This window comes from Pseudorca crassidens, chromosome 15 (assembly GCF_039906515.1).
Source record: "Pseudorca crassidens isolate mPseCra1 chromosome 15, mPseCra1.hap1, whole genome shotgun sequence".
In the NCBI taxonomy this organism is placed as follows: domain Eukaryota; kingdom Metazoa; phylum Chordata; class Mammalia; order Artiodactyla; family Delphinidae; genus Pseudorca; species Pseudorca crassidens.
The window spans coordinates 29,145,580-29,160,744 of NC_090310.1; the positions used below are offsets into that span (position 1 = coordinate 29,145,580).

A 15,165-nucleotide genomic window follows, 5' to 3' on the forward strand; every position below is an offset into this window, starting at 1 on the left:
AATAAATGTGCCTCTGGTATGTTCTGAATCATGCCTATCGCCTTGTAATAGACTGCCGACACATAACCTGATGATGATATTTTAGTGATTAACAAGAACATCAAACTCCAAGGTTATGCCATTGAAATGCCACTTCTATAATCGGAATGTGTCCCCTCAAAATTCACCTCTTGAAATTCTAACCCACAAAGATGATAGTATTAGTAGATGGGGCCTTTGGGTGGACCCTTAGGTGATGAGGGTGGAGCCCTCATGAACGGGATTAGTGCCCTGATAAAAGAGGCTCCTTCCACCATGTGAAGACACAGCAAGAAGGCACAGGCTATGAACCAGGAAAAGGAAGTACCCTGGAGTGATCCTGGTTTCAGGTACCTCGGGAATCATGAAATATAGTACTATGCACATTGGATGATGCCCTTCCTTCCAACCAAAAGGTATTTATTGAACCTATTTTTACTGAAGAACCCATATACTTCTAGACACTATGCTAGGAGCTAGAAAGTCAGGAGGCCAGACAGTCTCAGTCACAACTCTGCCTAAAAGCAGCCCTAGGCACTAAGTAGATGAATGTTTGTGGCTGTGTTCCAATAAAACTTTATTTACAAAACAGGTGGTAGGACATAGTTTGCTGAGCTCTGCTCTGAGTGCTCCTAACTTACTCAATACTTGCGGCTTGGACTTCCCTGGTGGTCCAGTGGGTAAGACTCCATGCTCCCAATGCAGGGGGCCCGGGTTCGATCCTTGGTTGGGGAACTAGATCCCGCATGCATGTCGCAACTAAGAGTCTTCATGCCACAACTAAAGATCCCACATGCCACAACTAAGAAGTCCGCATGCCACAACTAAGAGTCCACATGAAGCAACTAAGACCCGGCACAGCCAAAATAAATAAATAATAAAATGCTGCTTAATTTACTCATGAGTTCAAATGGGGGAAGGGGGTCACGGTCTTTCAGACAGCCCTCTTTCTGGAAACAATATGCCATTATAAATAAAAGTAGGAGCTTCAGAATCACAATCATGTAGGCCTGCCTGAGTAGAAATCCCAGCTCTGCCACTTTTTAACTCTGGAACATTAAGGAAATTATTTCATTTCTTTGAGCCTCATTTTCTTCACCTGTAAAATGGGAACACTGTTACTGACTATGCATAATCATTTTAGCAGTAAAGTGGAACAATGGGCGTGAATGGTCTAACGAATCCCCTGGGTCACAAGAGCTGCTCAATATGAGTCAGTAGCAAACACTAAGAAAGCTAAACCTGCGGTTCACTGAAAAGAGCAGAAAACACCCAAGTGTCATTTCCAGGATGAATGTGCTAATCACACTGTTCCTCCCATTTCTGGAGCATAGGTCTCTTTCTTTTTTTAAGTTGTCTTGCTTTTCTCTATTGTTTAAGTTAGGATGATTTTGGATGCAAGTAAAAAGAAATCCAACTCAAAATGCCTTAAAATATTAGGGAACTAATTATCTCACATAACATTAAGTCCAGAGGTAGGGCAGTTCCAGAGTTGGTTAATTCAGTAGCTCAGTGACATTATCAGGGTCCAAGTACTTTCCATCTTTCTGAGCTGCCATCCTGAATGTACCGGCTTTCATCTTCAGACTTGGTCCCGCCTCATGGTCACAACATCACTGCCATAGCTCCAAATATCACAGTCTCACAAAACAACCGAAGGCCATAAAATAAGACTTCTTGTGTCTCTGTTTAAACAGCAAGAAGCTTTCTCAGAAGCCCCTCAGCAGACCTTTCCTTTTGGTCAGAATTGCATCACATGTCTATTCCTAAACCAACTACTGGCAGGCTGGAAATTATTATGGCTGGCCTGATCTGATCCAGATTTACTCCTCCTGTGGTTAGCCTCAGGCCTGAAGCTCATGGCCACCCAGCATCAGAACAAAACCAGAGTTCTATTAGCAAGAAAGACGGGACAGAACTGCTGGGTGGGGAATAACCAGTGTCGGCTGTAATGATTCACGCTACCTTGCATAACTGGAATGGAAAGGTTAAACAAACTGCAGGACAGGCTCGGAAAATGCAGGCTCCCACCTCACCACCGGCAAATCAACTGTGCAGATAAATCCAGTCACTTGTCAAAAGTCAGAGGAAACGGCTCTACCGGGCACAGTAGGCTCTCACTTCTGGGGTCTGAATTCTAAAGAAGACACACCAGGTGATCTTATTCTAAACTTCTCTGGCTCCTGCGTAACTCAACTAACTGGACGATCTATTCAAAGAGATTGCAGTTTGGGATGGACACTGTTTCCCATGCCCGCCAAGACGGCATAACTGCTGAGCTGGCAGCATAACTGCTTAGAATGATGTTTTACCTTACCAACATTTCACAGGTCAGGGATGTTTGGGTAAAAACCTCCCAAGTCAAAAACAAAAAGAGGGGCTTCCCTGGTGGCGCAGTGGTTGAGAGTCCGCCTGCCGATGCAGGGGACACAGGTTTGTGCCCTGGTCCGGGAAGATCCCACATGCCGCGGAGCGGCTAGGCCCGTGAGTCATGGCTGCTGAGCCTGTGCGTCCGGAGCCTGTGCTCTGCAACGGGAGAGGCCACAACAGTGAGAGGCCGCGTAACACACACACAAAAAAAGAAACCTGAATACCAAGCTAAAATCAAAAACAAACAATACAAAACCACCTAATAGACAGCAAACTAGGGAATGGGGGATGTATGTGGGTACTGATTAAAATCATCACAAAACTGAAGGAAAACTGCCTGCAAACTCCCTTTCCCAGGCTACAGTTGACCTCAGAAGGAAAAGCTGGTACCTGATTTATAGAAAAGTAACAGAAGATGGTCATGCACAGAGGGGGCACATCTGGCCACCGGAAAAGGCACAAGCTGAAAGCATCACTCCAAGGGTCCACTGTTGGCTGTGAAAGATTAGCTTGAACCAGACCAACTCCCCCACGAAAAAAACAGCAACTGAAAATGCCAGGCTTTTTTTTTTTTTTTTTTAATTAAAGCAAAACTGAAGGACTAGGAGCTCTGCAAAGGCAAGAAAGACAGGAGGAACTCAGATCCCAAAGAGAAGGGAAGTCGACAGACATGACTTCTGTCTATAGGGCCTTATTTTGCCCTAAGGCTTTTCCCAACTACAGAGCTTCTCTGATGAGAAGTTAAGTGGAGCTTTCAGAATTCCCACAGGGTCTTTAAAAAAAAAAAATTAGAGTTCGGGACCTGCAGATGAGGAAGGGCACTGGAAAACACCTCAGGGATTCAGCTGTGTACTGGACTGAATAGTGCCCCCCAAAATTCGTGTCCACCTGGAACCCCAGAATGAGACTTTATTTGGGGAAAGCCTCTTTGCAGGTGTAATTTATTGAGATGAGGTCATACTGGACCTAATCTAACACAACTGGTGTCCTTCTAAGGAGAGGAGGGGACACAGAGAGACATGGACACAGAGGAAAGAAGGCCATGTGAAGAGAGGGGCCAAGACTAGAGTGATAAAGCTACAAGCCAAGGAATGGCTAACAAGCACCAGAAGCTAGGAACACACCCTCCCCTCAGAGCCTTCCAGAAGGAACCAACTCTGCCGACACCTAGATTTTGGACTCCTGGCCTCCAGACTGTGAAAAAGTCAATTTCTCTCTGTTGTTTTAAGCCACCCGGGGTGTGCAAATTTGCTATGGCAACTCCAGGAAACTGATATAAGCTGGAAACCCCGAAGAACTACATCCTAGAAATACATCAGGCATCACAAATGCTAAAGGCCAGGTGTGAACTGGCTTGATCCCTTGACTGGATTAAACTGATCTCCCTCTACCCTAACTGTCTGGAAGCAACAGTAAATCATCTCTGTAAAAAGATACCATCATTCCAAACTTCAAATTATCTCTACGATTCTTCATACACAACATCTGGCATTCAGTCGAAAATACCAGATACATGCGAAGACAAGAATGTATCCAAAATCAAGACAAAAACAAGAAATAAGGGACTTTTGGCTACAGGCCAGTGAGAAGGTTAACAAATCCTCTCCCCAAAAAGCAACTATAAAACTGAACAAAATTGACAAAAACAACGGTTTTAGCTAAAAACTGGCTTCAAAGGCTTACAACTTGAGAGGTGTTTACCCTTGAAAACTGCTGAATTTCCCATTAGAACAGTGGGAACAATAATGACGGTACAACAATAAATGGCAACCGACATTCTGCCTCAAGTGTCGGGGCGATAGGGAGGGGTGGAGACTGCGGTGACCTGGAGTACTTTTGCCCCATCTACAAAGGGCAGGGGTGCTGGGCTCCAAACAAAGTCAGCAGTAAACGTAGGCCCAGAGTCACAGATCCTCAAGTTTAAGAAAATCTAGAAATCTATATTTCAACATAAAATCTCATAATTTTTAAATGTTGGCAACTTGAAAAAAAAGTTTTTTTAATACGCTGTGCAAGGGCACCAGTTTCCAAACTCAGTCCTACAGGCTCCCTAACCGCAGACAACCAAATGCAGTCATGCCCCTGGCAGACTCTCAGTATTATCTACTGTACTGTGATTTTCAACGATGTCATTTTTTTCAGTCATTACTCTGAAATTCAGCTTTTCTCTCTTCATCTAGAAACAGAGCTAATGAAACAGGCTTGTGGATTAATTCACCGTTATTCATTCTCTCCTGTCACTTTCAATTCAGTTCACTGAGTTAGAGTGGTCTACAGAGGGGCAATAATGGGCATCAGGCCTGCTGCCAGGGGAGGTGGGGAGCGGGGAAGGGCCAGGAACTTCTTGACATCAGTCTGACCTGGGTTGGAATCCTCAGCTCTGCCCATTTACCAGCCATGGGAACTTGGGCCACGTATTAACTTACTTGAGGCTCAGTGTCATCATCTGAAAAGTAAAGACACCATCACCTATGCTGGAATGTTATTGGCATGTTAACATCACGCACCAGCTCGGGCAGCCCAGTACCAAGGCCTCAAGCCCCCACCACAACCCTGCGAGGCGGATCCCGTTATCACCCTTAGTTTACACACGAGGAAACAGAAGCTCAGAGAGGAGGTGTCCCAGAGAGCTCATGTGTGACAAGTCGCTGAGCGGGGATTTCAACCCTGCCGTCCTATCGCCAAGCTACATAGAGGGCCCAGCCCAGCAGCCAGCAGAGACAAGGGAGCAGAGCAACGCTCATTCCCGTCGGATCCTTCTCTTCAGACTTCATTTTATTCATTCTGCATGGCAAGGTCATTCCAATGGCTTTAAGAACAACCATAAGAAGTCATTGATCTTATCTTTTCCAACTCTGAGCAGCTGAAGAAACACCTGCCCCCTCTCTCGTGAGGTTTTTAATCAAACACTCAAGGGCAGGAAAGAGGTTTTAATCAGCCAATCCTACACCCGTGAATGGTTAATGAACGCTGCCAACAATGATGACACAAGCCCTCGGCAACTACTCCAGAGCTAAGCTAGTTTGGTCTTTCCTTTGCTTCTAATTGGCCAGGAGGCTGCCCAGCACACCCTCCTCGACAAAAGCAAAGCCAGAGACTGCTCATCAGTCTCTTCAGGATGCAAGTGTAGAAATCATGCTAAGATGCAGGGAGACAGCAAGAAGGTGAAGGCTGGCGATGTCTTGCGAACGTGTAGGTGCTTCTGTGATTATCAGGGCCAAGTAACAAAAAGATAAGAATTCTAGTCTGGATGGGAATAGGTAGAGCCATTCTTCATGGTTAAAAGGTCAGAGCCTCGGGCTTCCCTGGTGGTGCAGTGGTTGAGAGTCCGCCTGCCGATACAGGGGACACGAGTTCGTGCCCCGGTCCGGGAAGATCCCACATGCCGTGGAGCGGCTGGGCCCGTGAGCCATGGCCGCTGGGCCTGCGCGTCCGGAGCCTGTGCTCCGCAACGGGAGAGGCCACAACAGTGAGAGGCCCACGTACTGCAAAAAAAAAAATAAAAGGTCAGAGCCTCAAGAGGGGGTGAGGTGGAGAAAGAGATTAAAAGTTTAAAGGGTGTTTGGGAGAAGAGGGTAGCTGGTTAAACATTTATGGGGGGGCGGGTCTATGAACTGAAGCAGGTGCTTCACATGAGAGTCTCACTGAAGCCTCCTGACAGCCTGGCAGGGAGACCAGATGCTCTGCCTTTACAGGTGCAAACAATGAGGGCACAGAGGGGCATTTTCCCAGGATCATGCCAGACTTACCCTCAGAGTCTGACTCCAAAGCCAGGGCTGCCTCTGCCATGCCCAGGAGCTGCCCAGAGCCTGGTGGTCTATTCCACACCAGTTCCTCTGAGGTAGCTGCCCCCCAGACAGGTAAGAAGGAAATGAGAAGAAACACAAGGGCCCAGCAAGCCAAGGAGGACTCTCGGAAAAGCCATGTCCTCAAACAGCCATCAACCAGCCCTACGGCATCCCCACACAGAGGCTCAGGGAAGCATCCTGTACATAAAATGTCACAGAGACGACTGAGGCTGACATCCGAGGTGGCCAAGGCAGCTGGCTGTGGTTTCTACGAGGACTGAGGCCCTTGACACCGGCTCTTCTCTGAACTGGCCCCCTATGTCCCTGACTTTTAAGGAAGGGACCTGGGAACACAGAAGAGAAATCAACGATGACAGGAATCCCTCTTGTAGCCATCCCCTGACCCCAACAGGACCCACATTCATTTCTGAAAATGAGCAACCGGTGAGATGAACAGGGATGAAAGATCTGCTGAAGGGGTGAGAGAAAAGGGAAAGGAGACACGCCAACATGAGAGGGAAAGGCAAAGGGTTCGCTTCAGTGGGCAGAGAATTTCCACAAACACCTCTACCAAACACGGTGAGCACTGATTTTCTGCTGTGAAAGGAGGTGAACTAGCAAAAGGTGACACATTTTACTCAGCAGTGACACTGATATCACAGTAACAAGAAGGATTTGGGAATTCAGGGCGGCAGCCACAAGCAGGGTCTGAAAGAACCTGCTCTTTTAAACGTGCGAGTGGGGTGGAACACAGGATGTTATTTATATGACATGACACACTTCAAAGTTCAGATCCAAAGCAAACCGCTTCAGACAGATCACATCTGTACCACAGAGAAGAGAGATGAAGGTCCCCACCACTCACAGGGCTACTGTGTGAACTGAGCGAGTTAATTTATATAAAAGACTAACAAAGTGCTAGGCTAGCACCAAGTACCCATGAGTGTTGAATTATTATTAGTAGCATTATCCCTGTCATCAGAGACACAGCAGCACAGGACAAGGGAAATGCTGTGACAATTTTAAAATGGATGGCAGCAGAACTATAAGCTCAGAGACCTGCCTGGTTTCTGCTGCTGTTATTGAAGACAGATTTAATTATGAAATGCCGTGCCATCCTTGTGCATAAAGTTAGAACAGATTATTAGTTTCACAGCTATTGCCACACCATGTCGGTGAGATAAGCACCTTAGCTGCAGGTCCCCCAAGCCCCTCGGAGACCACAACACATGGCTCTGAGAATTCTGCACAAAGGCTGACTTCATTTAAATTGAGAAACCAGACAACACCCTAACTGACTGCAAGTAAGACATCCTTACCACGGATTTCTGCACCAGCACGTGCCACTGGCCCCCACCAGTCCCGCACGATGATTGCCTTGCCCGCTATTAAAAAATAAACACAAATTAAAAGAACAAGAGAAAGGAACATCCTCCGGGATGCATCAGGCCGAGCAGTACCTGTTTCGGTTTTGCTGGAGAAGCCTGCTGCCTGTTTGATCGCGGCTGCTGTTAGTGCTAATCCTCGACTCCTCTTCAAGCCATGCTGCAGGACGGCCTCAAACTGGGCACACAGACAGGTTACCCTGCGAGAGAACCAATGATTCATCAATCCACCCTGTGAAGGCAGAGAAACAACAGGGCAGCCCTGGCATCTCCAGGGAGCTGGTGAGGGTACACACTAGACACCTGGATTTACAGACAGGTAACTGACATGGAACTGACTCCACACCCATCTCCATTCATGTTCATTTCACATAACTTAGGGAAGCCTGCACAGTCTAGCCAAGTTCATCAGACTGGTGAAAGCACAGTAACAATTCACAAGAAACAAGGGGAAATGGAACTGGTGCCAGCCAGCAGGGGAAAAGAAAAAAAAAAAAGCCAATTTAAAAACAAATCAGTTCTGTGTGGGGAGGGGTTGGGTGTTAATTGTATCCAATTCACAAGTTTCAACTCTCATTCATATCATGTCCTTTATGAAACAAGATTATCTTTTAAGAGATTGAATTCACCAGCCTGCCAAATTGGAAACACTCTGTAATTTCATGGCCTGTTACATATCCTAAAAAATAATATGAATTCTGATTCCTGTCCTTTATTTTGTTGTAAGAGATTACATTGTGAAGTCAGATCCGGAGTTGATGGAATTGTCAATTAAGTTACAATTACTGTGCATTTAACTGAATTGATTTATCAGTAACCAAAGAAATGGGAGATTCAGGAACATGTTCACAGAGAGATGAGGTCACAGCAACTACACTCAATTCTTAACAATCCTCACAGGGATCCTGGGCCCCCAGCCCAATTGGGTCTGTGGACTTCAGAGACCCTTCCAATCATTCATGCAACAAATGTTAAGAAATCCTGAACTTCTCCTATGTGCCAGGCACTGTTCTAGGCTCTGAGGATATGAAGGTGGGAGTGAGACAGAAAAGGTCTCTGCCTCACCACATTTCCATGGTTCTAGCAGGGGAAGACACACAAACAAATAAGCTAACCAGACCATATCAGTTGACGAGATCTTTGAAGAAAATAAAACAGGATGAGGTGGTAGGTGGAGCCAGGGCAAGAACAGGCTTAGATTCTGTGGCCCGAATGGAGGTAACCTTATGACCTGGATATGACAAGAGGCAGCAGGCTGGGCAGACAGATCCAGTGCAAAGACCCTGCGGCCACCACCATCTGGCTCATCCTTGCGTAACTGCAGGCATTTCCTGCTCCACCCACCCCCACACCTGTAGTTATAATACTACAAGTGTCTATCACTCTGTGGGTGGTAAAACATCTTCACATCCATGATCTCACTAGCTCCTCCCATCAACATTATGATATGGTTGAGGCAGGTATTATTATCTCCATTTTACACGTCAAGAAACTGAGGCTTAGAGACATTTAAGAGACAGTACCTAGTAAGTACATAATTAGCAGCAACATGGGTACTCCAGCCCTACCCACCCCCATGCTGATCCAAGGTAGTTTCCACTACACCCCATGCCACCAAGACAAACATGCTTTATTCTAAGGCAAAAGTCAACTCCCTCCCATATGCCACCTTTACTCAAGTCTTCTGTCTACACCAGAAAACGCTAACCCAGCATCAGCAAATACACAGCACATGAATATTTATCTTCTAGTCTGTGCCCATCACAGACATCACTAATCCATCCCAGAATTCTAGGCTACTACTGCCAATGATCAACGTTAGCCCTCCAGGAGTTTGGGGGAGAATGGATACATGTATATGTATGGCTGAGTCACTTTGCTGTGCACCTGAAACTATCACATTGTTAATCGGTTATACCCCAATATAAAATAAAAACTTTTAAAAAAAAAAGTTCGTCCTCCACAGGAAGGAGCCCTACCTGGCATCCCAAACTGAACTTGTCCTCAACTACACTATTTGGTTTCCAACTCCTACCTTGTCCTCCTGGCTCCCCTGCACCTAGCTCACTCAGTGCCTGGAACACAGTGTGTGCTCCGTAAATACTTTTTCAGTGGATAGGTAAAAAGGTGATTAACCTTGAACCCTGGGTCCCAGAATACTCCCTCACATTGATACAACCCTTTTTGCTGTGGCAGATGTCACTCTTAAATATTAGATGTGCATATGCTAGTCTCTCTGCATATCCACACAGGCACACATCTGAGGGCTCCCTGAAAGCTGGGACACCCGCCAAAACTATCTAAATCCCACAGGAACCAAAAGCAAGGCATAGCAAAACGGAGCCTGACCAGGGCCCTGTTTCAGGGTGGGGTGGGGAGGAGGGCAAAAACCTTGGTCTGTGTTTAGAGTTCTCCATAATAAACCACATCTTTAAACGAATCATCCGCAAATACAATGATTAACCCAACAATCCCCATGAGTTTGTTTGGCTCCAGTGCACAAGTCAGTAACTGCCCCACCAACTCTATAATAACATCTGGCCCCTAAGGGGAATGGAGTACAGGTGAACAACACAAACCCAGTCCCCAAGGTTTGCTTACATCAGCAGCATTACCTTCCAGATGCACATAGGTCACAATCAACCCAACACAGCAGAAAACCCAGGTGGGCGTTAGTCCTATAATTAGTTTATTATGATGCCTGCCTTGCTGAAGGCCATTCTACTTAACACCCTTTCCATGTCCCCTTTTCACCTCCCCATTTGACCTGAGCATATATTTACAGGTCATTCAAGACTTAGCTCAAGGGTCCCCTCCTCCAGGAAGCCTTCCTGAGTGCTTCCTCATGCTGAGCTTCCTTCTGCTGCAGCACTTGGTCAACCTCTGTTAATAATCTGCTTTCCACAGCTGTCTCCTCTTGCTAACTTGAGTTTCCAGAGAGCAAGAATCACGCCTCATTCACCTTAGTGGCGACAGCACCTAGCACAATGCCTGCCATCTGTGGTATATGTGACCAATATGGTCCCTCCCCTCGAAGAACTCAGAACATGGACTTTATGTATACTTAGGTGAGAGATGCATCTCAGGAGATCTTGTATAATCTGGAATCCAAATCCAGGTCAGTTAAGACTAGGGAACCAAGGGACTTCCCTGGTGGTCCAGTGGGTAGGACTCTGTGCTCCCAATGCAGGGGGCCCAGGTTCAATCCCTGGTCAGGGAACTAGATCCCACATGCATGCCACAACTAGGAGTCCACATGCTGCAACTGGGAAGTCCACATGCCGCAACTAAAAGATCCTGCATGCTGCAACTAAGACCTGGTGCTGCCAAAATTAATTAATTAATTAATAATAATAATAAATAAATAATTTTTTAAAAAGACTAGGGAACCAAGGAGAACACACTGGTCCAACTACATGAATGTAAGCCCTTCAGCTGGTAGTGGGCACGCTCTGGGCACTGATTTATAATCATGTCACCTGAAGATTTTCCATTTCTTCTCACCTTGACTCAGGCATATGATACTTTCTGCAAAAATGAAAGGGGTACCTGCTTTCATGGAGCTCATTATTTTCTCAGCTCAGGCTCTCCTGTTTCCCAGAATGCTCTCTGCTGAGTGCTCTCTGACACGCGGCAGGGGAGGGGAGGCGGTGGGAGGATTGGCTGCCTCCACGGCATTTTCTCACATCTAACTTCTACTATCAGTTAATGAATTGGCCATGTTCTTAATTTAAGCAGGGCACTTAACAGTGAATGTTTTAATTTTTTTAAAAAGCACCAGCCAAGAAAATCACTTCAAGTTTTTATGCATATAGCTGTTTACCAGATGAATGGATAAATAAAATGTGGTATATCGACACAATGGACTACTATTCAGCAATAAAAAGGAATAAAGTACTGACACAAGGATGAGCCTTGAAAATATCACGCTAAGGGAAAGACGTCACACCCAAAAGCCATACGTTGTATGATTCCATGAAATGTCGAGAAAAGGTAAATACATAGCAACTGCAAGTAGATTAGTGTCGCCTAAGGCTGAAATCAGGAATTAACTGTAAATTGGCACAAGGGAACTCTCTGGGGCAATGAAAATGTTCTGAACCTGAATTGTGGTGATGGTTACATAACTCTATAAATGTACTTTAAAAAAAATCACTGCATTGTACACGTACAAGGAGTAGATTTTTATGGTAAGTAAATTAGACTTCAGTTAAGCTGTTTTAAAAAAACCTGCCCTCGAGGTGCCCGGGAAAAGCTTGCTGAAGGAGTTAACGAGTGGAAAATGAAATAACCTCCTCCTGCTGACTTTAAAACTCTCTCACGGAGGCCGGCACAGCTGGATATTGCACGAGCTTAACTGGTTTGCTGCTAAAATTCTGCAAGCACTGGTTTTCCTCAGCTGTGTCCTAAATTTCAAGACCGCTTAACCTGCCACATTAATCTATAATAAGAATCCTAAGAATCCTGTACTTTTTTATGGCAAATGTTGACATTTATGGCAAATGTGAGACAGAAAGGATCAGCAATGAAAGCTGCATTTTAAGAACTGCATCAAATTAACCTCTTAACAGCATAATTTCAAATTGATCCTTTCACTATGTTACAGCTTTACTAGAACCTTTTGGTGAAAAGTACAATCATGAAAATGGATTGGATCATCCTCGTGTGGAAAGCTCCCATGTCACCTAGAACGGAGTCGACTGTACCCATAAAAATGGGCCATTAACAGCATCAGCCATACCTCAGATTTAAGACAGTACAATCATCAACTACAGCAAGGCCATCACATGACAGTCATTTGAAATGGGCCATGCCCTACATTTATGTGTTATAAATTTCAGAAAGGTTCACATTCTTTAACCGCTGAATTCTACTGGCAGAAATCAATCCTCAGTTGTAATCTGCAAGTCAGATAAAGATTTAAGAATGAAAATATTCAAAACATTATTTACAACTGTGGAAAGTTAAAAACACAAAGATTTGACACTTGGGGAATTGGTTAAACGATAATACAGCACAAAATCGAATGCCATTTAGCCCTTATTTACCAAGAGCTTATAATGATAAGCCAACAGGTTTATTACATAAAATGAAAAATAAGCAGGGTACAAAACTGTATATTAAGTATGTTTTCAACTATGCTAAAAAAAACACAAAAAAATCTGAAGGGGATTATGTGAAAAATTAAGAGCAACTTGGTAAAATAATTATTGTTGATGTCTTTCTTGCCTCTATGCTTTTCTGACTTAGCTTTTTTTTCTAAAACAAGCATTTAAAAAGTATTCATGTCTCAAGAACCAGAAATATTGCTACCTTGAGCTAAAAAGAATCAAAAAATATGGCATCAAAGTTATGGTGAGAGGGCTTCCCTGGTGGTGCACTGGTTGAGAGTCCGCCTGCCAATGCAGGGGACACGGGTTCGTGCCCTGGTCCAGGAAGATCCCACATGCCGCGGAGCGGCTGGGCCCGTGAGCCATGGCCGCTGAGCCTGCACGTCTGAAGCCTGTGCTCCGCAGCGGGAGAGGCCACAACAGTGAGAGGCCCACGTACCGCAAAAAAAAAAAAAAAAAAAAAAAAAGGGAAAGAAAAAGTTATGGTGAGAAAAAAAAACATGCAACTATTAAAATGCTTACTGGAAACATGAAATGGCATTTTTTTTTAAAGCTTGGATTATAATGTTAAGTGAAAAAAAGCATATCTACAAAAAGATATAAAAAAGTTTCTAACCCACAAATTTAAAATATTGCAATAAAAGAAACTGTAACATTAAAAGTTGATTTTTTTAAGTCAACAAAATGGTGGAGGCAAACTACATTCACAACAGTAACAACAGTAAAATAAATCATATTTTTAATAAGAAAGACACGTCCTATATGAAGAAAAACATTCTTAAAAGGTGTAAAGCTCAAAATAAATAGAAATATTGTTTTCCTAAATGAGAAGATTTATTAAAATAAAAATATTAATTCTTCCCAAATTAATGTATAGATTTAATACAATTCCAATACTAATCACAGGAAGGACTTGGCCTAGTGTGGTTTTGGGTACAGAGATAAACAAATTGATGAAGCAGTATAGAGAATCGCCCTCCAAAAGTCCAAATGAATATGGAAATATTTTATATATAATAATGGTAGCCCTTCAGCTCAGATGGGCAAGAATGGGCTATTTAACCAGTGGCACTGACCAAGTGGTTATAGGGCTGAAAGAAAATAAAAATAAACTTCTGTCTCAAACCATCACAGAGCTAAATTCCAGGTGGGTTAAGATCAAAAAAATATATAAGTGGAGAAAAAATGATAGAGAAAAATACAGAAGAACCTCAGGACAGAATACTCTCAAAGCAAAATTTTATTAAAGGTTCATAGAATTAACCACATAAAATGTTTAAATTTCAACACGGCAAAAGATATAAATATGGTAAAACAATAAATGATAGACCGGAGAAAATATTTACAGCACACAACTGAAAAAAATTAAGGGCCATAGTACACGAAGAGCTTCCACAAATGGACCAAAAAAAGCCATGCAACTCAAAAAATTAAAAGACTATTATTAAAGAAGGTGAACCAACAAACCATGAAGGGAGGAAATACAGTTGGCCAATAAACATAGGAAAAGATATCCAGTCTCACTAGTGACCAGAAAAGTGTCACAGATACTAAGATATCAACTTAGGACTATCAATTTCAAACCAGTCACAGACCTAGCAAGAGTGCATGTAAATGGGTACTGCTGATTGGAATATAAACGTGAATTCCTACATCCTTCTGCAAAGAGACCAGGCAGTACAATTTTTTTAAATGCCTGTACCCTTTGACCCAGCAATCCTACGTCTAGGAATTTATCCTATAAAAATAAAAGCACTACTAATTAGAAAATGAGCAAAAACCATGAACAGATATTTCACCAGAGGATACACACGTATAAGAACAGGAAAATACATTCAACGTCATTAGCCATTGGGGAAATGCACATTAACACTACAGTGAGATATGTCTACACACCTATAGGGATGGCCAAAATAGAAAATCATGAGAGTACTAAATGCTGACAAGAATGCAGAGAAACTGGATCACTCACACGTTGCTGGTGGGAATGTAAATGGTACAGCCAGTCTGGAAAACAGTCAGCAGTTTCTTATAAAACTAAATATGCAAATATCATACAACCCAGCAATTGTACTCTTGAGTACCTATCTCAGAGAAATGAAAACTTATGTTCACACAAACAACCTGTACATAAATGTTTATAGCAGCATTATTTCCAGTAGCCAAAAACTGAAAACAACACAGATGTCCTTCAATGAATAAACAGATTGTGGTACATCCAGACCACGGAATACTACTCAGCAATAAAAAAAAACACGCTACGGATACATACAACAATCTGGATGACTCTCAAGGAAATTACCCTGAGGGAAAAAAAAAACCCAATCCCAAAAATTACACACTGTATGATTCCATTTACATAACATTCTTGGAATGATGAAATTATAGAAATGGAGAACAGATTGGTAGTTGCCAGGAGTTAGGGATGGGGAGGGAGGGGACAGGAGGGAGGTGGGCATAGTTATAAAAAAGCAACAGGAGGAACCCTGTGGT

General features: G+C 43.7%; 1 protein-coding gene and 1 non-coding gene across 7 annotated transcripts in view; one reads left to right on the top strand and one right to left on the bottom strand.

Annotated features, from left to right (window-relative positions):
- Positions 1–15,165, bottom strand: part of SNX29 (sorting nexin 29) — a 552,359-nt gene that overhangs the window by 501,360 nt on the left and 35,834 nt on the right. For 4 of the 6 annotated variants that reach the window (XM_067706614.1, XM_067706615.1, XM_067706616.1 and 1 more), the window contains exon 4: positions 7,637–7,761. The exons of 1 other annotated variant lie outside the window; for it this stretch is intronic. In XM_067706614.1, the coding sequence (XP_067562715.1) occupies positions 7,637–7,761 (125 nt within the window). Of the gene's footprint in view, positions 1–7,636; positions 7,762–15,165 lie in introns of those variants that run through there. One more of the 6 variants, XM_067706618.1, reaches the window with a different exon arrangement.
- On the top strand, positions 10,709–10,781 carry TRNAG-CCC (transfer RNA glycine (anticodon CCC)). The gene has a single exon. It is a non-coding gene; the product is annotated as a tRNA-Gly (tRNA).